The sequence below is a fragment of the Chiloscyllium punctatum genome, chromosome 12, assembly GCF_047496795.1.
Source record: "Chiloscyllium punctatum isolate Juve2018m chromosome 12, sChiPun1.3, whole genome shotgun sequence".
Lineage (NCBI taxonomy): Eukaryota > Metazoa > Chordata > Chondrichthyes > Orectolobiformes > Hemiscylliidae > Chiloscyllium > Chiloscyllium punctatum.
This window is the reverse complement of record NC_092750.1, coordinates 28,190,467-28,218,259: the sequence shown is the minus strand read 5'-3', so window position 1 is coordinate 28,218,259 and position 27,793 is coordinate 28,190,467. Positions and strand designations below refer to the sequence as shown.

At 38.9% G+C, this 27,793-nt stretch overlaps 2 protein-coding genes across 2 annotated transcripts in view; one reads left to right on the top strand and one right to left on the bottom strand.

The window, feature by feature from the left end:
- The first annotated feature begins 349 nt into the window (after nt 1-349).
- On the top strand, nt 350-18,326 carry rab43 (RAB43, member RAS oncogene family). Its single transcript, XM_072582204.1, has 3 exons — nt 350-736; nt 2,897-3,080; nt 11,085-18,326. Exons 1-3 carry the CDS (start codon nt 545-547, stop codon nt 11,333-11,335), a joined length of 627 nt encoding a protein of 208 aa, XP_072438305.1. The 5' UTR covers nt 350-544; the 3' UTR covers nt 11,336-18,326.
- A 4,075-nt stretch (nt 18,327-22,401) lies between these two features.
- Nucleotides 22,402-27,793, bottom strand: part of LOC140483732 (haloacid dehalogenase-like hydrolase domain-containing 5) — a 53,603-nt gene continuing 48,211 nt past the window's right edge. Inside the window, exons 7-8 of the mRNA XM_072582203.1 lie at nt 26,052-26,240; nt 22,402-24,248 (exon numbers count right to left, since the gene is read on the bottom strand). Coding sequence (XP_072438304.1) covers nt 23,858-24,248; nt 26,052-26,240 — 580 coding nt within the window. The 3' untranslated portion in view covers nt 22,402-23,857. The remainder of the gene's footprint in view (nt 24,249-26,051; nt 26,241-27,793) is intronic.

The following is a 27,793-nucleotide window of genomic DNA, read 5'->3' as shown; positions in this document are numbered from 1 at the left end:
AAGGGTTTACGCCCGAAACGTCGATTCTCCTGTTCCTTGGATGCTGCCTGACTTGCTGCGCTTTTCCAGCAACACATTTTCAGCTACTTCCTGAAGCTGCCGAGCTCGCTGTGTTCTTCCAGCCTCCTGCTTGCCTACCTATTTCCTATGTTCTTCGCTCTGAAGAAGACGGTGAATTCGCTCGCAGTTTGAACGTGATCGAAGACCGAGGTGCCCCGCAACAGGTAGGTTAGACACGTGCGCCTCGGCGCTGGGTCCTGCCGGCGCGTTTGGGGCAGCCATGTGCAAGTGCCCTATCAGTTGCATGGGGTTTGCGCTCAGGCAGTGCGGCGGGCGGAAAAGCAAGAGGCGGGGGGGGAAGGGTCCTTGCGGTGGATCTCTCTGGAACGTTTTCCGTCGGTTCCGGGCTTTCCACATCCACGTCATGTCCCTCGGCGTGCGGGCTCTGGCCGATTACTCGGGTCGTTGCTGTCCTCCGGAGCCCGCCGCTCGCTCCCGCGCCGGAAAGTCTTCGCGCGTCGGCGAGCCGGGCAACTGAAGAAAGATGTCGGGGCCTGTGGATCCGGACGAGCCTTACGATTTCCTCTTCAAGATCGTTCTGATTGGAGACGCCGGCGTCGGCAAGACCTGCGTCGTGCAGCGGTTCAAGTCGGGCATTTTCGTGGAGAAGCAAGGCAACACGATCGGGGTGGACTTCACAATGAAAACCTTAGAAATTCAAGGCAAGCGGGTGAAAGTAAGTTTCTGCTCCCGGGCCGTCGGTCTGTTCCAGCCTCTCCTGCTGCAGCCTTTGATGCACCGTTGGTTATGATGCACTGGCAGCAGGTGCGAGCTCACTCACACACACACACACACACTCTCTCTCTCTCATCCCAAGACCCCGGGCTTGGCAGGGGATTTCCTATTATTGCCTTTCCTTTTTAATCCACTTGGACCTGCGCCTACTGTTCAACACACACGCACAATCTTTTCACTTGTCCGACGAGTCTTGTCAAAACCCCAACTAAACAGAAGCTCTCTCACGTCCTGCATCCAAACCCCCCACATGTCAAGGATGAGTCAGTTTGGACTTTGAGGTGTTGACAGATTAAAGTCTCCCTTAATAAAAGCAAAATGCAATGGATGTTGGAGATCTGATTCTATTTTTTAATTTAGAAAAGGATTCTGAAGAAAAGTCAAACTTAACTCGAAAAGTTAAGACTGTTTCTCGCTGTTGCCAGAACTGCTGAGTTTTTTTTCCTGCACTTTTGAGTTTGAATTTCTTTGGCTTGTTTGCGCCACCTTTAAACTTGTGCCTCAAAGAGAGGAATTGAAACGTTTTACGTTAGGCTATGAAGCACCCAAAGTGGCAGGAAACGAAATGGTTTTATTTTGCAGCTAATCTTAAACAGGAAATACAAACTTGGCAGATTGCCATATTACAGAATATAGATCTTAAGGTTTTGCGGTTGTTCACATTTATTATTACATCACTCAGACGATCATTGGTGAAGGCTCACCTGCTGTCCTTAAAAAAAACTTACAGCCCCTTAAGCAGAAGGAAAACTAACAAGTGAAATTTAGTCAGTTGCACACTGATATAACACTCATAGGTTAATGAGTAAATGATTCACATTACAAAGAACAAGCTGTCTCTCACGAGAGGAACATTGTTTTGAAACAACTTATTTTACGCATGCAAACAGGTATTTATTGCAAATATGTCTTTTCAGATTGGCTTTGAAAATAAATTGTGATCTAGATATGTGGTTTTTTTTTATATGTCAAAACTGTCAAGGAGGGGTGGCAGTGGTTAGGTAATCTGTTTTCACATCTCTTTGAGCAATGCTGTTCTTTTTAACCTTTTTTTTTGTTTTTTAAAATCAGATTTTTTTTAGTCATTCAATTATGCTGTTTTATCTTGAGTTGGAAGTAGTTGCAGTATAAAGTTCATCTTGGACATCAAAACAAAGTGTATTATAAACTAGTGTGAATCACGGCTTTGAAATCATTTCAGTTGATGTGCTGCAGTACACTGACAACTGTATGAACTCCCATTCTATGATATTTGAGCTATCTTTGACTTGACAGTTTCAGTTATTGATGTCTTCAGGTTTGCAACCTAATGACTAGCATTTGCGTGATACAGCAACTTGTATTTATTCAATGCAAGAGGAAAAGTCAATGTGGTGATGAACTGCGAACCAGTATAGGTTAATGGGCACATGGGTGATGATATGAGATCGACTTTCACCAATGAAACAGGTGGCAGAATAATGGATGAGGTAATCTTTATGGAGGGTGGAAGACAGAAGACCAGTCAGGTGTGCATTGAAGTAGTCTTAACCATTCACTGAACAAAAAAAAAGGCTAGCAAAAACCATATCTGGTGAAAGGAAAAGAAACTAGTTCAAATTCTCGAATCTTTAATTACACTTAGAATTATAATCCCTACATTGTGGAAGCAGGCCCTTCAGCCCAACAAGTCCATACCGATCCTCCGAAGAGTAACCCACTCACACCCGTTTCCCTATCCTATATTTATCCTTGACTAATGCACTTAGCCTACATATCCCTGAACACTGACAATTTAGATGGCTGGTTCACCTAACCTGCACATCTTTGGATTGTTGAAGGAAACCGGCGCATGCCCACGCAGACACGAAGAACGTGAAAACTGCACACAGGCAGTCGTCCGAGGCTGGAATCAAACCTGGGTCCCTGGCGTGGTGAGGCAGCAGTGCTAACCACTGAGCCACTGTGTCACCCTAAATTTGTGTTTCAACAGCCTTTAACATGATCTAAAGAATGTAACTGGGTGTCTATTCTGCTTTGTGGTCAGACTAACCACTAAACCATTGTTGAACAATGTTGTTGTTTCCTTTTTTCTATTTTTATTTTTATTTTCTTGTTACAGTTGCAGATATGGGACACAGCTGGACAAGAACGTTTTAGGACAATTACACAGAGTTATTATCGAAGTGCTAATGGTGCGATTGTTGCTTATGACATTAGCAAAAGGGGATCTTTTGAATCTGTGCCTCGGTGGATAGAAGATGTGAAGAAGTATGCGGGTTCAAACATTGTGCAATTATTAATTGGTAGGTTTGCTTACAGGAAGTTTGAATTAAATGTGGATTGGTGTATAATGATGCTAATACCTGTTACCTTGGCTGGGCATAGATAGTATCATCAAAAGCGACAGCAATAATACAGAAGCATTTCTCCACAACTGTTTGTTGCGTTCAGAGTGTTTCTATTTTGTGAAAGTGTATACTTGTATCTCTTGCACCTTTTAACTGTTAGTTATTCTAAATGGTGCTTGGTGAGATGAGTATATGAGGAGACCATGTGTTCAGTTTCTTGCTTTAAGGATGGAACTGGCCTGGTGCTGCCTCAGCCATGCAAGTACAGCCAAACTTGGTTATGCTATTTTAGCTATTTGGTCCTTCACACACACTTTTCTACAGATGTGTTGGGCTTGAGCAACCGCCTTTTGCCAAATGACAATAAATAAATGAATGAGTGAGTGATTTAAGGAGGTGAGAAAGAAAAGAATAATCCTAACTGTGAGATTGGGAAAACGATAAACCTCTCCTTCCTTCCTCCTTCTATTTCCTCTAGTGAACCTGTGCTTTCTTGCTACTGAAATTAGCCACTGTTAACTATTTGCATACATCTGAAACAATTAAAATCAGGCACATCATCTTTAAAAGTGATGGAAAGGAGGATATCCTAATGCCCACTGCTTAAATGTGTGAATCTGTGTTGAAGCTAGTTATTATGTTTCTTTATCCTTTTAAAAGGTTAAGCAAGAACTCACCTGCAATGCTGAGTGCCCTGAAGAAAAATGGGAATGTAGCATGCATTTGTAAAGTGCATTTGGAATGGGCAGAATGCTGTTAATTTCCATCTTTGCTACAGAAATAAGTTTAATGATGTGCTATTGAGATGTGTATTAAGGCAACATTTTGAAAGGAAGCAAAATGTTAGCAATACTTAACTAAGCAAAATAAAAACAGAACTGCAGAGGCTGGAAATCAGAAACAAAAATAGAAATTGCTGAACAGCTCAGCATGTTTGGTGACATCTGAGGAGAGAAATCAGAATTAATGTTTCAGGTCGAGTGACCCTTTCTCAGAATAGTTCTGTTGCCAGATCTACTCAGCTTTTTAACTTAACTAAGCAACTAACAATCTTTTTTGAATTGTCTTACATGTTGTGAGCACCCAATATTTACCTTTTCAATTGCTCACGTTTTGCAATCCCATGCACTCAGTCACCATTAGCTCTGAAATGAACCACAGTTTGTTGCAGGACCTTCTATAGCCTTGTCTTCCAATCTACCACATTAAATTTCCTGTGGTGTTAGTACCAACATAGTTCCTTTGACATAGGAGAACCAGTGGATGTGATCTGTTTGGATTTCCAGAAAGCCTTTGACAAGATGCCACACAGGAGGCTGCTAAAAAAGATAAAATCCCAGGGATCCAAGATGGCGGGGATCTGAAAGGTTTGCCCTGCTGAGCTCTGCATCACAACTCAGGCGAAATAGTGCTTTTGCCTTGCCCTCCCCACCTAAGTTATTTTGGAAAAATTTGAAAGGTAAACAGTTGTGGAATTGTTATAGATTTTTTTTAAGCAAGTGAAGATGGCAAAAGGTAAAGGTTCAATTAAGTCCCAACACACGGGACATTTGCCGACGGCAGCGGCACGCCTGTGACCATGACTACAGCCACAGCTACAGCCTCCTCTGTAACTTTGTTGGAATCACTTACCCAACAGACCTTAGCTGCAGAGTTTGTGAAGTTCCGGGAAATGATCGAGGCGCCAATCAAGGAGAATTGCACTAGGCTGGAACTGATCTCGACCATGCTGCACAAGCACGAGCAGAAGCTGGAAGAGCTCGCAAAGTGAATGGAGGAGGTCTGACAGCGGACCGCAGCTTAAAGACAGTGATTGATCCCTTGATGGAATGGATCCAGGCCTTCGAGAAACAGGTCCAGGCCTTAACTGAGCAGGTCGACGACCTTGAAAAGAGAGGTCGGAGGAAGAATATTCGGATCGTCAGATTGCTGGAGGGGATGGAACACGCGCAGCCAGCAAATTTTTTTGAAGACTGGCTGCCGAGATTTCTTGGTTGGGAGGCCAGGTGAAGGTTGACAGAGTTCACTGGGTTGCGGTGTGCAGTCCCAGTTCAGACCAGCGCCCCTGCTCAGTTCTAGTGCAATTTCAGTGCTACAAGCAGCAAATTATAGAAGCTTCCAGAATGCAGGGGAAGGATCAGCAGGCCTCAATTTACAAAGGATCCAGGATTATGTTCTTCAAGGACTTTTCTGTGGCCATGATTCGTAAGAGGAAGTACTTTGATTACGTTAAGAGGAACCTTGATTTTCAGTATTCTGTAAGCTATCCAGCAGTGCTTCATTTTACTCATCTGAAGAATCAAATGAACGTACAGAAAAAGTGAAAACCTTTCTGAATACTTTAAAATAGACTGGACAGTCTAAAGGATATGGACAGTAATGTTTTCTCTCTTCGTTTTTCTTTGTACTTCTTTCCTTTTCAATTGTTGTTGGATTTTTTTTCCAATGTTAATTGGGGTTAATGTATAGTTGGGGAAGTGTAGAATGCTCACTTTTAACTTTGTTAATACTACTTTGTTTTTACTTCCCTTTTGCTTGAGTTTGGTGTGCAGCTCAAGCTGGAAGGAGTTATTGAGGTGTATGTGAGATGTATAAGCGCCCCTGTGGGCAGGGAGTAGAGTAACCCATTAAGTGCCTTTCGTATTTTGTATTTGATTTAGTTTGTTGGGTTTTTTTTTGTAGACATAGTTTTTGAAAGTGCTGCTAGTTGGTTAGGTTCAGTTTGTGTAGTTTTTATGCTCCATGAGTCTTTTACCATTTATAGTCAGTGATTTGTAAGTAGAATTCTTCCCTAAACCTTTCTCCAATCACCTTAAAATTGTGCCCCCTCGTGATAGCCATTTCCACCAAAAATAAATTTACAGTTCCCAATAAAGCTGAAGTCCCTTTCTGGGCCCAATAAGTATTCCTTGGACCTCTCCAGCCCCGAGATTCCCCTCCCTAAATCTGATGTCCTACCTGCCTATCTCCTTTTTCCATCTGTCCACTCCACCCTCTCCTCCCTGACCTATCACCTTCATCCCCTCCCCCACTCACCTATTATACTCTATGCTACTTTCTCCCCACCCCCACCCCCACCCTCCTCTAGCTTATCTCTCCACGCCTCAGGGTCTCTGCCTTTATTACTGATGAAGGGCTTTTGCCCGAAACGTCGACTTCGCTGCTCCTTGGATGCTGCCTAAACTGCTGTGCTCTTCCAGCACCACTAATCCAGAATTCTTCCTGTTCTTTCTTAATTTAGAACTGTGTTTTATCTAACTAGATGATGTTGTTGTCATTAAATATATTGGAATGAGATTTCTATTTTCTCTTAAAGTAACTTCTGGGATGAGTACCAGATAAAATTCCTGTTGATTTATACCTCTCTAGACAATTATCCCTTCTCTGTTTTGATCTCAAGCCCAAACTCTTTGACCTTTATTTGTAGACGTTTGCATGGCCTGGTTGGAAATTTGGATGTTATTAGGGGTTCCTGTCAGTGTACTTCACATCTCACAATTTGAAATTATTTCTTATATGTCCTTTGAAATTCCCAAGCACCACACTGATGACTGACTATGAAGAGTGCATTTTGTTATGCTGATATGGTTCTGATGTTTTTCTGCAATGTCTTCTTGGATTGAGACTGGAATTACTGGTATGCCATTCACAATGGTAAAGTTTTCTGTGTTTGAAGAATGGTTTTATGACTGTAACTAGGCATTTGATAAGGTGAAATCAAAGAAGGTTAAAGGTCATGGTGTAGGGACAGCATGTTGGAATTGATGGAAGAATGGGTTGGCTAACAGGGAACAGAGAAGGCATAAATAGGTTTTTTTTTTGATTAGCAGGATGTAATGAGTGGCGTGCCACAGAGATTGGTGCTGGGACATCAATTGTTCACAAATCATATAAATAACTGGGTGATGGGAATGGAAGGTATGGTTGCCAACTTGGCGCAAAGATGGGCAGTTGTGAAGAAAACGAGGCTATAAAAAGACATAGGTTAGGTGACTAGGTAAAGCCTTAACAAATGAGGTAGGTTAATATGAATGAATGTGAAGTCGGCAATTTTGGCAGGAAGAATTTAAGTATATGCAAATGGAGAGAGATTGAGATGTAGGGGATGTGGGTGTCTTTGTGCATGAGTCACCTCTTTGCAGGTACAGCAAGTAATTAGAAAACTAATGCAACGTCACTTATTGAAAGCAAGCAATTACTAAAATAGGGAAGACCATAGACCATCGACACAGGAGCAGAAATTAGGCCATTCAGCCCATAGACTCTGCTCCACCATTCAATCATGGCTGATAGGTTTTTCGACCCCATTTTCCCTCTTTCTCCCCATAACCGTTGATCCCCTTGGCAAGCAAGGATTTATCTATCTCTGTTTTAAATATACTCAAGGACCTGGCCTCCTTGGCATTCTGTGGCAATGAATTTCACAGTTTCACCACTCTCTGGCTAAAGAAGTTTCTCCTTATCTCTTTTCTAAAAGGTCTTCCCTTCACTATAAGGCTGTCCCCTTGGGTCCTTGTCTCTCCTGTCAATGGAAACATCTTCCCAGTGTCCACTCTGTCCAGGCCGTACAGTACTCTGAAAGTTTCAGTCAGACTCCCCCCTTGTCCTTCTAAACTCTGAGTATAGTCCCAGGGTCCTCAAACTTTCCTCATAGGTTAAGCCTTTCATTCCTGGGATTGTTCTCTTGAACCTCCTCTGGACCTGCTCCATTGTATAATGTTTTTCTCCATTTTGTGTTTTAGGAATTGTATTGGAGGACTGTCAAGAGCATTGGTCATCTTACTTAAGAAAGGATGGATGGGTTGTTTCATGAAGAAAGGTTGGACAGGCTAGGCTTGTATCACCAAGAATTTAAAAAAATAGGAGGTAACTTGATGAATACTTATAAGATCCTGAGCAATCTTGACAGCATAGATGTGAAGAGGGTGTTTCCTTTACTGGCAAACCTAGAAGTGAGGTTCACTGATTACAATCCGGGTCATCTGTGTAAAACCGATGCAGTGAGCTTTTTTTTTCCTCTGAGGGTTGATAGTCTTTGGAGTTCTTTCAGAACAGGTGATGGAAGCAAGGGTCAGGTCAGGTGTTTCTCACGTGTTGGTGAAAACCCGATAAGCCAAAGGACCTCTCTTTCTCTGTATGATTCTATAATTCAGAGTCCTTGAATATTTTTAAAGGTGAATTCTTGCTAAGCAAGGGTGACTGTGGATTTGAAGTCACTGTTAGATCAGCCATAATCTTACTGAATGGCGGAGCAGGCTGAAGGGGCTGAATGGCCCACTTCCGTTCCTAATTCGTATGTTTGTATGTTCATACTATGCAATTAGAATGTTGTTCTGTTAATAAATTTGGATGCAGTCTTCATCGTGTATCTGTGCGAGACAGGCCTCTGAAGTTTGGTGCTGCTGGCTATTGTGCTGCAGTATTCTAAGAGAATGATTCAATTTCATTGTAAAATTCATGTCTTACTGTGTTGGACTATCCACTATTGCTGTCGACAATGTATCTGTTGTTATTTGTAATTTACCCTGTACATATACAATTTTATAAGAAAATCTCACCTCTTAATGGTTGAATTCTTTATCTCTTGAGATTGAGAACAATGTACTCTCTTCTGCTTAATAGAGACAATTCTTGATTATGTAAGATCCACAAAGTTTCCCGTATCTGTTTCCTTTGTTCTGGAGTGCTGCTTCTAACATTCTTTTAACTTTCAATTAAATTCCACCTGATATGTAAAAAGTAATTGTCTGCAACCAACAGAAAATTTTTTGCTAATGACATCTTTTTCAGGCAGTGTGTCTTCTGTCCAAATTGAAATTATTCATATGTCCATGACACAAATGACTGTGATTCACAATGTTTAATTCATTTCTTTGATATCCCACAGGAATGTTTTGGCATCTTTTCCACTACACTTTATGGATCGCTTGATTTTAAAGACTATACCTTTTAGGTTTTTATAAAGGTTTAGATTTTTACTTTGGCATATTTTTGAGAGTGACTAATTTTCTTACATTGGAAACATTCTGTTTTATTTGTGGGACACTGATCTCAACGTGAGGCTTTTTCTTTTGCTACAATGGTTAGGATTTTATAGTAGCTTGCTCTTCCAGGTGGTACCTTCCATTGTATGATGTTTTTCACCATTTTGTGTTTTAGGAATTGTATTGATGTACAGTGGATTTTATCCACTGCTGTGGATTGTTATTTTACTTTAGAACTTTTGTCTCACTAGTTTTTTTTCCCCAGAGTGAGGTCGACTTTTGACTGATTTATTGCAACTATTCCAACAACAGTGCAGTTTCCAGTCATTTCTGTTTTCAAATCTCAGTAGCCACCCCCCCAGATAATCTACATAATTTGTTGTTGAAATTTTCTTGTGATTCACCTTGTTGCTAACTTTTATTAAACCTGTCTTTATCAAAATCTTATTTGTTCTGTGATTGGAGTAACTATTGAGGCTTTTGAAACTTCCTCTAATTTTTTCTCAGTTCCTGGCTGTGTAGTCACATTATTGGCTCTATCTCAAACACAATAAAGAAGTGTGTAAACTTGTGCTTCAGATTTGTTATCTAATCTTGAAGTAATTCTATATCTTAGGAATCACTTTCTCTACAATCTTATTTCAGATTTGGTCTATTATTATGTTTAAAACTTCTTTGCAGAGAATCACCTGCATTCATTTTTGAGGATTTCCAAAAGAAGACTTCCAGCCTATCGTTTCCGCATCATCCTTCTGAGCATTTTGATTTAATGCCAAACACCTCCCTTTCTCTCACTATTCTACACATTGTTTCTGTCTAATAATGCTCTTGAATGCCTCAGTTGACCCTGCCTCTACCGTGCTTCAAGGTAGTGCATTCCAATCCTCAACCTCTTGTTCAGTGAAAATATTTTTTCTTATCTTGTGTTTACTGCTTTTTCATAACACTCTAAAACTATTCCCTCTGATTCTTGATCATTTTGCAAGCAGGAAGTTTTTTCCTATCCACTCTATCTGTATCCCTCGTGATTTTTGAAAATTTCTGTCAAATCTCTTCTTCGCTTTCTCCTCTCCAAAAAAAAACAGTCCCAGCTTCTTCAACCTGTCTTCATAATTGAAATTTCTTGCCCCCGAAACCATTCTTAAGTCTTCTGGCCTCTCTCCCACGCAGTCACTGCCTTCATATAGTGCAGAGCCCATAACTGGACACAGTATTCCAGCTAAGGTCTAACCAGTGTCCTGTGTAGGTTCAGCATAACCTCCCTGCTTTTGTACTATATGTCCCTATTAAGAAAGCCTAGAATGTGGTGTGATCTTTTAACAGCTCTCTTTTATCCTGCCACCTTTAATAACTTATGCACATTGAAAACAGTGTAATAAGTACAAAGTCCATTGTTCTACTGACAGCATGGTGAAATGTATGAGGTGTTGTCTTTCAGCTGAGACATTAAACCAAGGATAGAAATTTCTGGATAGAAATTTTTCAAAGATGGGAAGTAGATTATTTCCAGTTAGTGATCTAGCCAATATATGTTTCTTGACTGTTGTGTGGCAATTGGCAGTCATGTTTCATGCATCTTAACTACACCACAAAAATATTTGGGATGTCCTGAGATTGTGAAAGATGCTACCCATGTACAAGTTCTTTATTTGGAACAAAAATCAGATACAAAATAAAACATAAAAGATTTTAGCACAATAGCAAGATAAAATTTTGTACAGAGATTCCTGAGACTGAAATTCAGTGCCAGGATTCAGGCAAAAACTGCAAAGTAAAATTGGTTCGGTGGCTGAATGATTAAAAGATATGACATAAACAGGTAAATGTGTTTCGGACATTTAGCTCTCAAACTGGTTGCTCAGCTTCTGGATATTGTCTACATTTTTGATAAGTTTGAGTTTGAATATACTGCATCAATAAATCGAACAGCTGCATGTCTATTTAGTGAATGTTAAATTTATGTTTACCATTGTAGGCAATAAGTCCGATAAGAATCATGCCCGGGAGGTTCAATATGAAGAAGCCAAAACTCTTGCAGTTCACTATGATATGGCATCTGTACTAGAGACGTCTGCCAAAGATTCCAGCAACGTGGAAGAAGCTTTTATAAAAATGGCCACAGAGCTAATGCTGAGACATGCTGGGCCTATGTTCACTGAAAAAGCAAGCGAAAGTATCAAATTAAACAGCAAAGATGTCGGTGAAGGATGGGGATGTAGTTGCTGACTTTGCAGGTTAATTTTATTAGCTTTTGCATCATCTCGTCTTAAGGTAGACTGATCAATCACAAATGTGGTTTAAGTCACTTGGCTTGGCCTAAGTTATGTTTGTGGTGAGTTTGTGCACAGAATCTGTGCAGACTGTTGTGAACCGTATCCATTCCTCCAATTTGAAAATGATGACAGTAAACCTGTTCTTGCGGGTCATGAAATCTTGACATTCCAGGTTCCTTGACATTCCAATAAGAATCATAGTAGTCACATTGCCTTAACTACTGATATTGAAGAACTCTGTTTCTCTAACAACCCCTTTCTTATTAAATTTATGACTGAACAGAGTATTTTGTAGAGAAGACATGATCATTTCAAAAATGGAAGTAATAAGTTGAAATTGGAGATGATACGTAGGACTGCTTTTTTTGATTAAAAATGACTTTTATGGTGGGGAAGAGTGGAAGTAATGAATAATTAGCTAGTTTTCTTTTGCATATCCATGGTTGCCTTACAAATTAAATTCATGCATTCCAACCACTTTTTTTTTTAGTCTCACTATATATTTTTAGAATCCTGGCGGTCCTACGTATTGCTGTTTAAGATCTGAGTTCATACATGACTTTGGGGTATAGAGTATTTGACTTATTTCAATAGTTGATGATTTAAACTGAAACTTGAATCAAATGCATACATGTAGTAATTAATCTTGAAGGTGAATGTGCCGTATTGCTTTTCTGTAGTGGTCCACAACTGTTCCAGGTATAAGACGATTCTTACTGGTAATTGGTCAAAATGCTGACAGTTCAGAAAATACATCGGTTAGCCTAGCAACAGATAATTACAACTCTGGGGGTTGTTTGGTACTGCATGTAATTTACAGCTCGGATCAATACCAGCCTTATTATTGATTCAAAGTACATAGCCTGTTTTGGTGAGAACAAAGCATCTGACAGCAAGCAGTACTATTGTGACATTTGCGCTGCATTTGCAAAATGCTGGCAGGGAAAATCTATCCTAGAAAATGCATTGTGCACTTTACTTTTTTAAAAGAAAAAGCAGGGTCCAGAATAACAACAGTATAAACTGGTTATGAAGTTGTTTTTCAGTAATAGTGATTATTGGAGAATAGACTGTATTACCTAACACGCTCCCAGAGCTAGCATTGATTTCATTGAAACCAACAGCACTACTTTGTGACATTACTCATTTTAGATCAACATCAACATTTCAATATTCAAGCTAAAAAAATGGAATAAACCAGAACATATTGGTCATTCTTATTTACAAGATGTAGGGTTGGATGTAGTTAACACAATGTTATTTTATGGAAGGGGACTAAAGAAAACGTTTGTGTTTTGGATGAAATAATGAACGAAGTGCATCTATTTTACTAACCAGGTAAGGGGATAGTGCCTACAGTATGTAAATCTATACGGAAGACTTTTGCACATTTTGCTTTACTAAAATCTAGTGTATTAATTCCAGGTTGATTATATGTAGTCAGTTATTACTCCTATTTTTACTTGCATACATGATTCAAAAAGGGTGATTGTGCAGTTAGTTAACGATGTTCTTTCAATTTCAGCCTAAACTACTAGCACAATGTCTTTCTGTCATCGCTTTCTTTTAGTCATTTGGAAATGAGGACATCACTGGCTGGGCTAGCATTTATTGCCCATCCCCAATGGATACAGTGGTGATCCTCTTGAAAATGCCCCAGCCTATTTTGTAGCCAACTCCTTGTTAAGGGGGTTAGTCAACAGACAAAATGTTCGTTTATGGAAAGTGAAAGTGTGAATCCAATATAGGTTACATTTCTAAAATAGTGGTGCTTATATTTGGGCAGAGTCCTCCTTACTAACATCTGAGGGCTAATACAAAATTAGGAGAGCTATCTCAAGCCTGACATAGTCATACTTATGGAATCATACTTTACAGAAAATGTCCCTGATATTAGCATTACTATCCCTGGGTATGTCCTGTCCCACCTGTCCACTCCTGCCCTGGGTGTCCTCAACATTAAGGACCCCATTCAGTCTCATGATGTTTAGTCAGACATGGACAAGGAAATCTCCTGATTTGCCATATGCAACCTGCCCATGGTTTATTAGATTAGATTAGATTCTCTACAGTGTGAAAACAGGCCCTTCGACCCAACAAGTCCACTCCGCCCCTCTGAAGAGTAACCCACCCAAACCCATTCCCCTATCCTATATTTACCCCTGACTAACGCACCTAAAACTGTGGGCAATTTAGCTTGGAAATTCACCTGACCTGCACATCTTTGGCTTGTGGAAGGAAAGCAGAGCACCCGGAAGAAACCCATGCAGACACTGGGAGAATGTGCAAACTCCACACAGACAGGTGGGAATTGAACCCAGGTCCCTGGTGCTGTGAGGCAGCAGTGCTAACCACTGAGTTGATGAATCAGTGCTCCTGTATGCTGAACACCTCTTGTAGAAAACAAGGGTACAGAATATTCTCTGAATGAGGACTTCGGTATTCACCACCAGGAGGGACTCAGCAACACAACTGCTTATTGAGCTGGTTGAGTCCTAAAGGACATAGCTATTAGATTGGGACTGTGGTAGCTGGTGAGGGAGCTAACAAGAGGTAAAGGCATACATTTCCTCATCCTGAGCAATCTCCCAGCCACAGATTCACGTGTCCATGATAGTATCAGTAAGAGTAATCCCTGCATAATCCTTGTGGGGAAGAAAATCTTTCGTCATATCGATTAATACCTTAAAGCATGTTGGGTGGCTGAATGGGATGATTTTAAACAAGCTACTCTGTTACTGGCATCATTACAGTCTTCGTTCAAAGGTAGAAAAAAGAGCTGAATTCTAGAGGTGAGGTGAGAGTGACCTTGATGGGAAAGTATCAATTGACCGACTGTAGCATCAAAGGGCCCTAGCAAAATTGGAGTCAATGCGTATTAGGGTGAAATCTCTCCACTGATTGGAGTCACATTTTACAGAATTATTGGAGGTCAGTCATCTCAGCTGCAGGCCATCTCAGCAGGAGTTCTTCAGGGTAGGGCCTAAGAGTAGTGTCCTAGGTCCAACCATCTTCAGCTACTTTGTCAATGACATCCCCCTATCATAAGAACATAAGTGAATGTTCACCAATAATAGCACAATATTCAGCACCATTGGTGATGACTCCAGATACAAAAGCAGTTTGTGTCCAACTGCAGCACGATCTGAACAATATCCAAGCATGAGCTGAAAAGTAGCAGTAACGTTTGCATCACATAAATCCCAGATAATCGCCATCTCCACTAAGAGAATTGAACTATTATCCCATGGCATTTAACGGTGTTACCACTTCTCCACTGTCAACTATCTGGGGATTATCATTGATCAAAAAGTGAACTAGCCATATAAATATGATGGCTACAAAAGTAAGTTACACTTAGGAATTCTGCAGTTGGTAATTCACCACTTGTCTCCCCAAAGCCTGAGCACCACTTGCAAGGCACAGTCTGTTCCCCATTTGCAGATGAGTGCAGCTCCAACAACACTCGAGGAGCTCACACCATCCAGGCCAAATCCACTCACTTTATTGTCCCCACATTCACAAATATCTACTCCTTCCACCACCCATGTTCACCAGCAGTGTACTATCTACAGAAATTCACCAGGCTCCTTAAATAGCACTTTCCATGGCCACCATTGTCGAGAAAAGCAAGGGCAGAGATACATAGGATGACACTGCAAGTTCACCTCCAAGCCACTGGCCATCCTGGCTTGGAAATATATTGTCATTCCTTCACTGTCGATAACCCTGGAATTCCTATCATAATGGTAAGGTTAGGTGGGGGGAGTGAAAGTACCTACACCAGATGAACAAGTGGTTCAAGAAGGTAGCTCACTAGGGACAGGCATTAAATGCTGGCCATTTGGTGACACTCACATCCCATGAGTGAATTAGAAAAATAAAGTATTATTTCATCTGGTTCGACCTGACAGTGCTTCATGGACCGATTTTAAGTCCAAAGAGGAGTGGTTAGGATTCTCACCACCACCACATGTAGTTGCTTTTTTTAAAAAAAAGTTTTAACTGCTGAGACTTATGTGAATGTTACTAGTTAGTTGCTTACTTCCATTGGCTCAAATACAACAGTCAGACACGTGGTAGAGAGCAAAAGAGTTGTTCACCAGCAACAAGAGAATGTTGTTTATGGGTAAGTAATTGTTGGAGGAAGGATGGTATTTTACAACCTGACATGTGGAGACAAAATCAAACTTAAAAGGCCAAAGCATTCCTTAATTGCCCAAGTGGAGCACACTTGCATCTCCTGGCCAAACAAACAAGTTTGTTCACTTGTCTCGCTAGCTTCCCAATAGCAAATGACAGTGGAGAGTTAGGTTTCTACCAGAAGCTATGGTTTGCCAGAATTCAATGGGAGTCTCAATTAATCACTGCCAAAATTCATGGCATTAAAATGGAGTTTTGTTGGAAATAGATTGACTCAATTTTAACTGCTGTTTCACTCTTTCTTCGTTGATTAGGGAAGAATTAAAATTCCTCCTTGAATGTGCAAAGTAGAAAAAACACCTTGTTCCTCAGTGGACATCTACCACCCAAATGGTCACAAGATATATTCAGAAAGTATAAATTGCAAACCAACTCAGATAAATTTGTATTACATTGAATGGATACTGAATTTCTGGAGCATTTTAATAGGATAACTAGAACAATTTAATGAAAATACATTCATGTTGCACTTGGACTTCATTAAAGTCATCCTTTTGGAATCACTTTTGCATTTGTAGACTGGTAGTGTCTGGATTTTGGATATATTTTCTAATACTTTTAAAAGTTTAAAGGAAATGCTAGTTAGTTAAGGTTTTCAATGCAAGTTAATGCACATTAATAATGCTAATGTACTGTTATTTAGACAGTGATGTATACATATATAAGTCATTAGTCCATTGAGATAGTCTGTAAAAGATGTGCTTAGTTGCCAAATTGAGCTGATTACCACTAATGACAATACCATAATATCTCACCTCAAAGAACTTGTGTTCTGGACACTTTATTTATAGGCTATTACGCTCCTCATTCACACTTCAGTACGTTGGTCATCCATTACTGTCATAATTAGTATGTTTTTTTCCCCATTTAACCCAAGTTCATAAATTCTTAAGTTCAGGTTACTAAATTATGTAATGTTTTGTGACCAAGTTGTTAGAATGAACTCCAGGCAGTATAGTCAGTGTAGCATTCAGCAATACGCATTTTGTTTGTCTACTTTATATCTGCTTAAGTTTTTTATTTTTTCTCTGTTGAATTGTCTGAGTTTTCTGTTGACTGTTTACTGATCATCGCTTGGGTTTTCTTTTAGAATGATGAGATTTATATGTTGTTCAGCATACATAGTTGTTACTTTTAATTCTTTAACATGGATCAGGTAAAAGTTAGCATTAACTAACTTCAGTTCATAACTTTTCAGAATATATTCCTTTATGACCTGTCCATGTATCATAATGGGTTTTAAAAACTGTTTAAATTTGTAAGCTGTATAAGAAATATGCCTTGGTTGAATATTAAGGTGGCAACAATCAAACATAATGAGCATGTAACTCAAGCCTGGTTGCAAGCTGGTTCTTATATTATTCAAAATGCACACCAAATATTCCAATTCTGCACTTTATTACCGATGAACAAGAACATGGATGTAAGGGCTAAACACATCATAATCAATCAGATGATATATATAAACTGGTCTTCTGTATTTACATTTTACAGTTCTTCATTGTTTATTTAGTTATGAGAAAGGTTTGTATAAAATTTAAATTCAATTAGATTTTAATCTGCTTAATTTTATAAGTGTAATATTTTGGATATTATGCCTTTATCTGCCCTTGAACTCAAGTTATTCCCTGGGGTTCCTTGCTAGGTTACACAGCAGGTTAGCTGAGCATTTTATCTGATGTTTTAGAGATAGTTTATGCTGAATTAGCTTAATTCAACCTGGATACGGGTCAGAATACCGCAGTTGTTTGCAACACCTCATAAGCAGATAGAGTGGAAAAGCATCTGATTGGCATCCAGAAACCCATTTTGGAAAGGTGTATGCTGGATTGAGTTTAGCGGTGATGTGCTCATAATATTTATGACCCATGAATTACAGTCCATAGGGGTGAGAAAAATTGCAGTGCTAGTGGAGCTGTACTTTGACAGTGTCAACAACATTGAGAAGGGAGAGTGGAAAGAAAATTGGTAAGGAAAAGTTTCCAAAAACATCGTTCAAAGTACTTGTAAAAATAATTTATTTCAGGACAATGCAATAATTTCTGATGTCAGAACAATACTTTTAGTACATCAATATATGAGGAAAGATTACAAGGTTTGCTCTTCTAAAGGATTTTAAAAGTTCTGTCTAAAATACACAGTTGGATAATGTTGTGAGTTTCATTTTACAGAATTATAAGTTGCATTTTACACAGCTCTGTTCCAAATGCTGATCAGGAATAAACTCAGTTTATTGTTAAAACTAAATCTTATCTCTCTACAAGTTAACATGTCAGCTGATTTTGGATATACTTTTCAGAAGACAACTGAGTAACAGAAACATCAACAGCTAACTGATCCTCTATCAAACAGGCTTTAATAAATGTGAAATGATTTTAGTTAGTAAAGAGCATGCACTGCCTCATAGCGAACCATAAGGATCTCAAACTGGATAAATTCTCAAACTGGAAAATGTTTAGGGTATTGATATGACTTGAGAGGGGCCAGTGAGGTATGAGACTCTGTGGCCTAAGCCAGATCACTTGAAACAGGTATATTCTTCTTTCCTTCTGTTTAATATCCATTTTATCTTGCTGTTCCTTATTGTGTATTGCTTACTTGTGGAAAAAAATAGAACGAATAACTTGGTGTAACTAGATCAATAGATTTGAGACAATAAAGGATTCAGATTCATATGAAGTCTGTTATTGTTATTGTAAAATACCTTGGAAGTGAAAAATAAATCAAGGGCATTTAGTATCTTTGTGTTGTCTTTGTGTACCATTCTTGGACAATAATTCTCAACATTTTGTTAATACAGAAAGAGGAGTCAGCTTGCATGTACAAGGATGGGGAAGCCCTTCTGATTGGGCACCTTATGGCCCACAGAAGAATCTTTCCCAGGGGCTTGCCACATCTGGGGATGCATCTCTTGTCCTTATGACTGCAGCACCTGTTGCTGTGACTACACACTGCAAGCAGTTAATTGCCCAAGGAATGTGAGATGCAGTCAGGGTTTCTGATTGGAAAGCTGGGGCAACCATTTCACAACCAGCTGTTGGTTGAGGCTGCTCTGACCACCCTCCATGCGAAAAAGTTGCCCTTCAGGTTTCTTTTTAAATCTTTCTCCTCTCACGTTAAAAATATTGCCTCTAGGTTTGAATTCCCCTCCCCTGGGGAAAGGACCTTACTATTCAGATTAATTAATTATGTCCCTCATGAGTGTAGGAGGTTTATAAAATCCAGTAAGAAAAGTCCCACCTTATCCAGTCTCTCCTTATAACATACACCCTCCAATTCCAGCAACATCCTGAAATAATTTCTGTATCCTGTCTAATTTAATAATAGGAAGACAGTAAGGCTGTAAAGTGAACATATTTGTGTCAATATATAAACTCACCTGGAGTCATGGACTTGGTAGTTAGACTGTAACATAAAATAAAAGCCTTCACCCCCAAACTTCTGAACAATCGAGCAAACAGCACATTTCAAATTTTATTATTCAAAATGTTTAAGGTCATTTCAATACATTTGTATGATTTAGAAAATATAAGGGTTTTCTGCAGCAGTTACAATAGGATATTCAATGGTATGAGTGGGAAAATGTGACAATATTGCCCATTATCCATGGATCCATGTACTGTCTAGGTTGGCCCCAGACTTTTTTTTTAAATCCCCATATTGTCTTGTCTCGTCTGCCTCACTAAGCATTGCAGTCCTTCAAGGTCTATAAACATTCGGGTTATCTGCAGGAAGTCTGTGCTCCTATCCCTTGCAAATAGGGAGGGATGAGTGTACAGTACATCAGAAATAAAAATAAGTTTATAAGCTCAAAAATGCTATGCATTACTGCCTTGAATGAATACTAAGATAGTTTAATACATTTTTAAACTAGTTTGTACAGATTATTTCATTTTTAAGAAATCTTGTTTTGGCTTTATTGAAAGTTTGAAAAATGGTTAGATATTAGATCGATTCACTTTTTAAAAAGATAATGCTAACTTAAGATTCTGCAGAATACTTATATATTTTTTTATCACATTTCTTAAACTTAATCAAGAAATGATTTACCAAATTTCAATTACTACCAAGTTTATTATTTAAAATCATTAGTTCCAAAACAATGAAAAATTCAATTAAATACAATAAAATTTGCTAGAGAAACTCAACAAGCCTGACAGCATCTGTGGAGAGAGAAACAGAGTTAATGTTTCTGGTCCAGTAAGACTCCTTAACACAACTCTGCTTCTGTCTCCAACGATGCTGCCAGATTTGCTGATTTTTCTCAAAACTTTTTCTGTGTTTGTATCAGATTTTCAACATCTGCAGTATTTTGCTTTTACCAGAAAACCAATGATCTGATATGCACTCATGGTAGATTACGGCTTTCCTGATGCAAGTCACATAGATGCATTGGTCAATGGAATATGACAAACTTAAGAGGTCAGTCATCTGCTACCTCAACAAATCCTTTTAGAAGGTCAAATTGTTTATTGTCAAAGGTTTACTTCTATGGGAGTGAGTTATGACAAAAAGTAATTAAAGCAATGAGAAGAATGAAGCTAAACATTGAATGTTTATTTGTGGCCTGTTTTTGTGATCTGACCTGGAGAAAGCTGGGGATGGGAGATTGTAGAAGAAGAGGGAAAGCACTGACATTTCTTTAGAAGAGATTTAATTGGCATTTGGAACGAAGGTATCCTACCTACATGTAGCCAAACTGATATAGAGAAAGAAATGTGTTGTTTGCTAGAACACACTAATAGTGAAACAGCATAACCAGCTGCAGTAAATTGAATTGTAATAGCTATTAACCATTAAATGTCATCCTTTTCAAGGTTTGACAACGCACACCACAGTTGTTCTGATAAGACTGAGCTGCACACAAAAAATAATTTTGTTTTGATTTCCCAGACTTCTCAAAACCCTAGTTTGGCTTCCACTAACATTATGAAATCTATGAAAGTTTTTGTTTAACCCACATGACAACAATGACTATACTTAAGAATTACTTAATTGACTGCAAAATACTTTGGGATGGATTTAAGTTATGCAAGATATTTTATAATTGAAGCCTTTTTGTTTGCTCAAAGATTACTGTATATAAGGAAAGAAAACACAGGAAAGTGACCAGGTGAAAATTTAATTCCAGGTTTTAACAGTATATAAATCAAAACCTGTTATTTTCCCCCACAGTCATATTGTTTGTTTTAAATTTGTTGGAATCTTGTTGCATGTTCAAAATGTATTAATCTTTGAGGATTAACAAAGAAAGCTGAAAAACTCAGTTTGAGCAGCATGTGTGGAGAGAGAAATATGTTAATATTTTGAGTCTGATATGACTTGTTCAAACTTGAGTTTATTTCAGATTTCCTTCAGCTACAGTATTTTGCTTTCATTCAAGGATTAAATAATACAGCTCTTTCTCCCAAATTTTGTGTGCTCAAAATCATGGCTTTCTGAGGAATGGAATCAACAGCATGTTGTTATAGGGCCTCAATGCACCTTTGGTTAATTTGAAAAGGACTGTTTGCTGCATGAGTGGCATTTTTCTGTCTTACAGCAATCATCTGTGGACTTTGGTCACTTTACCAATATCAAGTTTAAAGCCAGATATTAATGCAGTATCATATCTGCAAGGGATTGTGTTGAGCCCATCAAATCACATTTCACATAGCAACTTCATCTCCTTAGTCTGGACTGAATTTGAGTCTAAGTTGCTGGGGTTAAAAAGGTGTCTTACCCAATCCATCATCCAGTTCCTAATGGAAGAAATGTAAATAATCAAATATTTGATCCTGATGGTGCAAACCTAATCCCAACCCAGCGTAACACATCGTACAAAAGTGGATATACAGAAACTTGCAGAATATACAGAATGTGCATTAGCTTCACTTTTTCTCCCTAGAGTGCAAAATTAATAGCCACATAGTAGGCTTTCCATCCTATTTTGGCAATCAGCAGCAGGGGTCATGTAAATTCTTCAAATGGAGACGCACACACTCCAACATTTTACATTTTATTTTGAAAATGGCACTTGCAGGCAAGTCTCTATTGCAGTTGGTTACTGGAATGGGGATTTGGATGGGAAACTCTAACTCCTGTTGCAAGGAGGCAGTCACAGAAGGCCCCTAGTTCTGTCTAAAGTGCTAACACCATTAACCATCTCCAAACAACTGCTACATTCCTTTTCACCTCCAGTGATCTTGAGGCTTGCTGGAAGCCTGCTGTTTGTTCACCCTGCCTATAAGAAAATGGACTGGGAGAGGAATGAGCCAGGGCATACAGACCAACAGCACTATTTTTAACACCCATCTGCCTGCATTCCCACCCATTGACAGGCTGAAAGTCAAGAGGCTTAATGGCTTGTTTGCTTTGTGCTTTGTCAGTCAAGTAGCCTCTATGCAGCATGTTTAGAATATCAAGCAACCACTGGCCAGCTTTGTTGTCTTTGAGGAATTGGGATTGCAATGGCAATTATTTTTTAGAAGATAAACAGGAACAGAACTGTGGTTAGTATTACAGTCTGGGACAGTGGTTTCACTGTAACTAAAAGACAAGAAAAACAGTGATAGTCTTAGCCTGTTCATTGTTGCCAAGCGCATAGATAATTGGCAGTCAACAATTCTGTGCGAGCACAATATCCATCTTTCATTTGTAAACTAAGTGCAGTGGCAAAGGGGAAGAAGTGCTTAAAACAGCATTATTAAAAATTACAGGGGTAAGCAGAATTTTTACAATACAAAATATTTAAAACCAACTATTGCAGTTGAATGATACGCATTTTTAAAAATCTAGTTTCTGACAACAGAATGCTAAAAATGACATGTAACTCACTTTATTTTTTCAAATTCAGCTAATTTATTGTTAAACCAATGTCTACAAGCAGCCAGAAAAGGTAAGGCTGAAAATGTATAGTTGTGTGCAAGAGACAACTGAGAAGATAAATTAACAGAACATTTAATGTTCCTAAACTAAATCCATCTTCTCACTTCCACACTGTTTTGTAAAAGCTTGAGAATACCCAGGGCTGACCAGACTGGATTCTGAGATGATGATTTCCCCTAGCTGGGAGCTGTAGATCAAACAGTTATGGGGTTTCAGGATACAGAGCAAGACTGACAAGAGTAAAAATTTCTTCACTCAGCTGAACCTGTGGGAAGCCTCTACCATAGAAAGCTGTGGAGGCCAAATCACTGAATATATTTAAGAAAGAAAAATAAACATTTCTGAAGGCTAAAAGCGTCAGGTGGTATAGAGAGAGAGTCACAGTATGACTCTGAAATAGAGGATCCAAGCCATCCATGTTCAGGTTGAATGATGGAGCAGCTTAATGGGCCAAATAACCTACTTGTGCTCCTATTTACTACCTTATATTTTATATAAATATTAATAACAAAGCAGACTATACTGTTAGAAAAGAATAATTAAAATTGATTTGTAAAATTGTATTGTGTTCTCTAACCATTAAAAGAGAAAAGTAGAAAACTGTACAGACACCAACCGAGGTTTGTTCTACTGGTTTTACGTATATGCATCTTACATTCTAAATCCTTCACCTAAATGTGAATGATTCAGATTTGAGGGGGAGATTTTATGAGTAATGATTTAAGTGTTTAAACATTAAGCTCAATAATACTGAAGCAATGTTGCTAAATCAGTAAACAATTTCATACACCGGTTTGAAAATATAGTTCTCTCACTCCTGTCTCAAGGATAAGTTTGAGTGTAATAGAAGTTCCATTAAAGATTGTTAATTCTCCCTACTTTGCAACTCATAATTGTAGCGGATCAAACTAAGTTACATGCATGTTCATATTTTGTAAGATGTAGAAACCAGAAGCCACAGTTCATTTAGGAATATGATGGAACAGAAACACAAACTTTTTTTAGACAGAGCTGGAGTGAAGAGAAAATAAACCACATAGCTGTAGTATGCTGAAATTTTTTAAATAATAAAAAAATGCATATACAGTAGACTCAAAAATTACACATCGTACATTTTCATAAAAGTAGTGGGATCAGTACCTGTGCAAGTTACACAGCTCAGAACCTGATCTCACTGAATGGCCATTAGAAAAAAAAGTTAACAGTTTGCCACAATTATTCCAAACTGAGACTTATGTTAGGGCGGGGTTATTGATAAATACAGGTGTACACAGTATAATAGACAATTTGGTGTCTGTTTGGACTGAACTTGGCAACTTGCTTTTATAATTTTTTAAAATCCATTTTTTCCTAGGTCCAGTTGTAAGCTTGGCATATAAGTAGAGGCTTACTTCCTTTAAAAAGGTTACTTAGGCACATATCTTTCCAGTTCATAGATTAGTTCCACAGCAGAATCAATATCTGGTACAATATAGTCTGGATCAGATAAATCAGCATCAAACCTGAAGTCCCTGTGCCCATGAAATACAGCCCCTGTGGTAAGTTCCTCTGGGCTGACTAAAGCACCTTTAGAGGGACTGTACACACCTGTGCAAACCAGCACAGACTTGCAGCAAGTAGCAGAACCTGGTGTCAGTTCACTTGCTATTACATCCACTTCCTCATCTTGGGAAACTGTGGCTGTTTGTTTTCCTGCAGCAGCTTTAGCTTGTAACCATGAGCCTTTTCTAGAAGATGCCTCTTCAAGGTAGCGGTTGTATAGATTAGCACCGTAGATGTCAGTCATTGGATTATCCCTAAAAAAAATTTAGTTAACATCTTCAATGTGGTTCATAAGAGATCAGCAAGACAACAGTAACACAAATTAGAGAGTTTTTAATTTCTGCTGCCGCCCAGCATTCCACTTCGATTGGTGAAATTCTTTTATTTCTGCAATTTTTAGAGTCATAGAGTAATAGCACGGAAACAGATTCTATGGTCCAACTTGCCCATGCTGACCAGATATCCCAACTCAATCTAGTCCCACCTGCCAGCACCTGGCCCATTTCCCTCCAAACCCTTCCTATTCATATACCCATCCAGATGCATTTTAAATATTGCAATCGTACTAGCCTCCACCACTTCCTCTGGCAGTCCGTTCCATACACATACCACCCTCTATGTGAAAACGTTACCCTTCAGGTCTCTTTTATATTTTTCCCCTCTCACTCTAAACCTATGTCCTTTATTTCTGGACTCCGCCACCCCAGGGAAAAGACTTTATTTACCCTATTCATGCCCCTCATGATTTTATAGACTCTAAGGTCACCCCTCAGCCTCCAACGCTCCAGGGAAATCAGCCCTACCCTATTCAACCTTTCCATATAGCTCAAATCCTCCAACACTGGCAACATCCTTGTAAATCTTTTCGGAACTCTTTCAAGTTTCACAACATCTTTCCGATAGGAAGGAGACCAGAATTGCATGCAATATTCCAAGTGGCCTAACCAATGTCCTGTACAGCCACAACATGACTTCCCAACTCCTGTACTCAATACTCTGACCAATAAAGGAAAGCATACCAAACAACTTGACTATCCTATCAACCTGCAGGTGTACTTTCAAGGAGCTATGAACCTGCACTCCAAGGTCTCTTTGTTCAGCAACACTCCCTAGGACCTTATCATTTAAGTGTATAAGCCCTGCTAAGATTTGCTTTCCCAAATGCAGCACAAATTTCTTACCAAACATTTAGCACTCTAATTTAAATGCCACTTCCTATTCCTCACTGACAAGGATTCAGAGTTCACCAAAGACAGGTCTATTCTTAATGATCTGGAATCTATATGAAATTTGTAATCAATATTATTTACCTATTTTGAGACCATTTCACTTTCCTTCTTGTCCTTTCTCCATCTCCAAATGTGGCATTAAATATTCATTTGGATACTATGGCAAAAATATCAGGATTAAAAGTTGGTTATTTACCCAGGCTTCCACATCAAGGTTCCTTAGACAGCACTTTCCAACTTATGACCACTACCAACTAGCAGGAACACTACAACCTGCAATTTCTCCCCAATCCACGTGCCATCTTAACTTGGAAAATGTATCACTGCTCCTTCAATCTCACTAGGTCAAACTCCTGGAACTCCTTCCCCAGTGACATTATGGGTCTACCTGCACCAAAATGGACTTCAATTCAAGAAGGCCACTCACTCGCACCTTCTCAATGGCATCATTTAGTAATGGACATTAAATGCTGACGCAGCCAACGACACACACTTCCCATGAATGATTTTGTTTAAAAATGGCATACATTACTACACTAGCATGAGCAGAATATACAAGAAACAATGGTAGAAAAATAGCTGAAAACCCAAAATCAATTCAGGGCTGTGCTCCCCAACTCCTTAACTTCCTGCTGCAAAATGACAAATTTTAAAACACAGCGAGTTGCAAGAGTTGTGATTTGCTCAAACATATATGAAGGGTTGAGGCAGTATTGATATAGATTACAAGATATTTTAGTAAGGAAAATATTTAGCAAAAACAAAGGTTTTCTCAGCCTCTAGAATTTTGAGTCAAATTGTGGTTTCCCTCATAACGTAGCCACTTACCCAATGGCATAAAGTGTGTGAATAGGTTTCCGCCATCCTCTTCCAGCAGCTTGAGCCCTTATGAGACATTCTGCATAATGATAGGTTATTTCATTTGGTTTTCCTACTAACAGCTCATATTTAAGATCTTTGCCAGTGATTTTCTTGTAAATGTTTTCAAGACACAGTACAAATATTCCATGACCGAACCTGTTAGGCCAGAGGGAAAAGTCAAAAATCACACGTTAGAAATTGCTTTCTCGTCCAATTGCTGACTAGCTTGACAACTGTGAGTTCAACTTCTGTTCTGTGAGAAATTTGCTTCACTTGGTCACCCTGTTAGTAAACTATTGCAGAAGGGGGAAAAAAAGAAACAAAAAAAAACCAACAGTTTTGCAGCACCTTTAAAATTGCAAATTATCTTAAGTACTTCACAGGACAATCAGTAAACAAATCAGGACAAAACAAAGTCACACAAGTAAGCCATATTAAGACTAAATATGTGATCAAACAGGCAGATTTTAACCAGTGTTTTAATAAGGAGAAAGCGATAAAGAAGCAAAGAATTTTATAGAGAAAGTCAAATATTTACCACAGAAATATACCATTCAACCCGTCTTGCCTGCATTGAACTTTGACCCCTTGGGGGTACTGTACAGCCCCACTTTGCTCATTTCAAGCTTGTTATTATTCATGGGGGTCCAGGTGGCTTGTTAAATTAAAACAGTAATAGGAAAGGTTGGTGCTTATTTCAGAGCCACTTAATAAGACATCAATTAATCAACTCAATGCCTCAAATTGACCATCCAATGTTCAAAAACATGGTGAGGCCATTAAGTTGAGACCGTGCCAATGACAGCATCGTGGCCTACTTTGTGGGTGACTCCTTTCTCCCTCTTATTGGTGATCCGTAAAATTCTCCCTGTAGTGGGTTCTCTTCATTTCTAATACCTTCACAGTGCAATAGCCATAATCTATAGCCAGATTTATTTTCTTGTATAGAGTCAGCTGATTCAGGATTTACTATACTTGTCATCAGTTCCAAAAGTGCACTGCCCTGACTTATATGGACGTTGCATTTACCTTATAAATATAACTAACCTCTCCTTAACCCTATCCCACCTTTAGAGCTATCTAAGTTCTATATGAAACATTAATGTACCTGCTATTTTAGGTGGAGCAAGAAACAGAAAGAGGAGAAAAACACGTGGCATCTTGCTCAGGGCCTTAAGTATACTTCCAACTCCTGCTTCTGTTTCAATACTGATAGTTTTTACTATGGAAAGTCTATCATAGAGAAATTAAATGTTTCATCATGCAGTTTACTCTTCAGAATTTTTTCACTGCCATCAAATATTTTTCAGTTCTTTCCCCTCTCCCTGCTCAATCAACTTTTAAAATCTAGGAATTGAAAAATGAACCCACTGACAGGTAACTGTGCAGTAGCTATTGTACAATAGCTCGGCTGTTGTAACCAATGTTCCATTGTGTATTACAAAGATGTAATTCACAACAAAGGCATACTTGGCAAGATGAGGCTCCAAACATGGGATCTTTCCAGAATGGAACAACAGTTAGGGAAAAATATATATCATGAGCTTCCAACATACAGCTGGCCAGAGGATGTGACACAGCCTGATGTCTGTTTCACTGGTAGATGGATTTACATGATTCATAGGATTCTCAATCAATAATTGCATAACCTTAAATGATTAAGACAAAATAGTGCACAGAGAAAGTTTGTTCTTGAAATTATTTTTGTT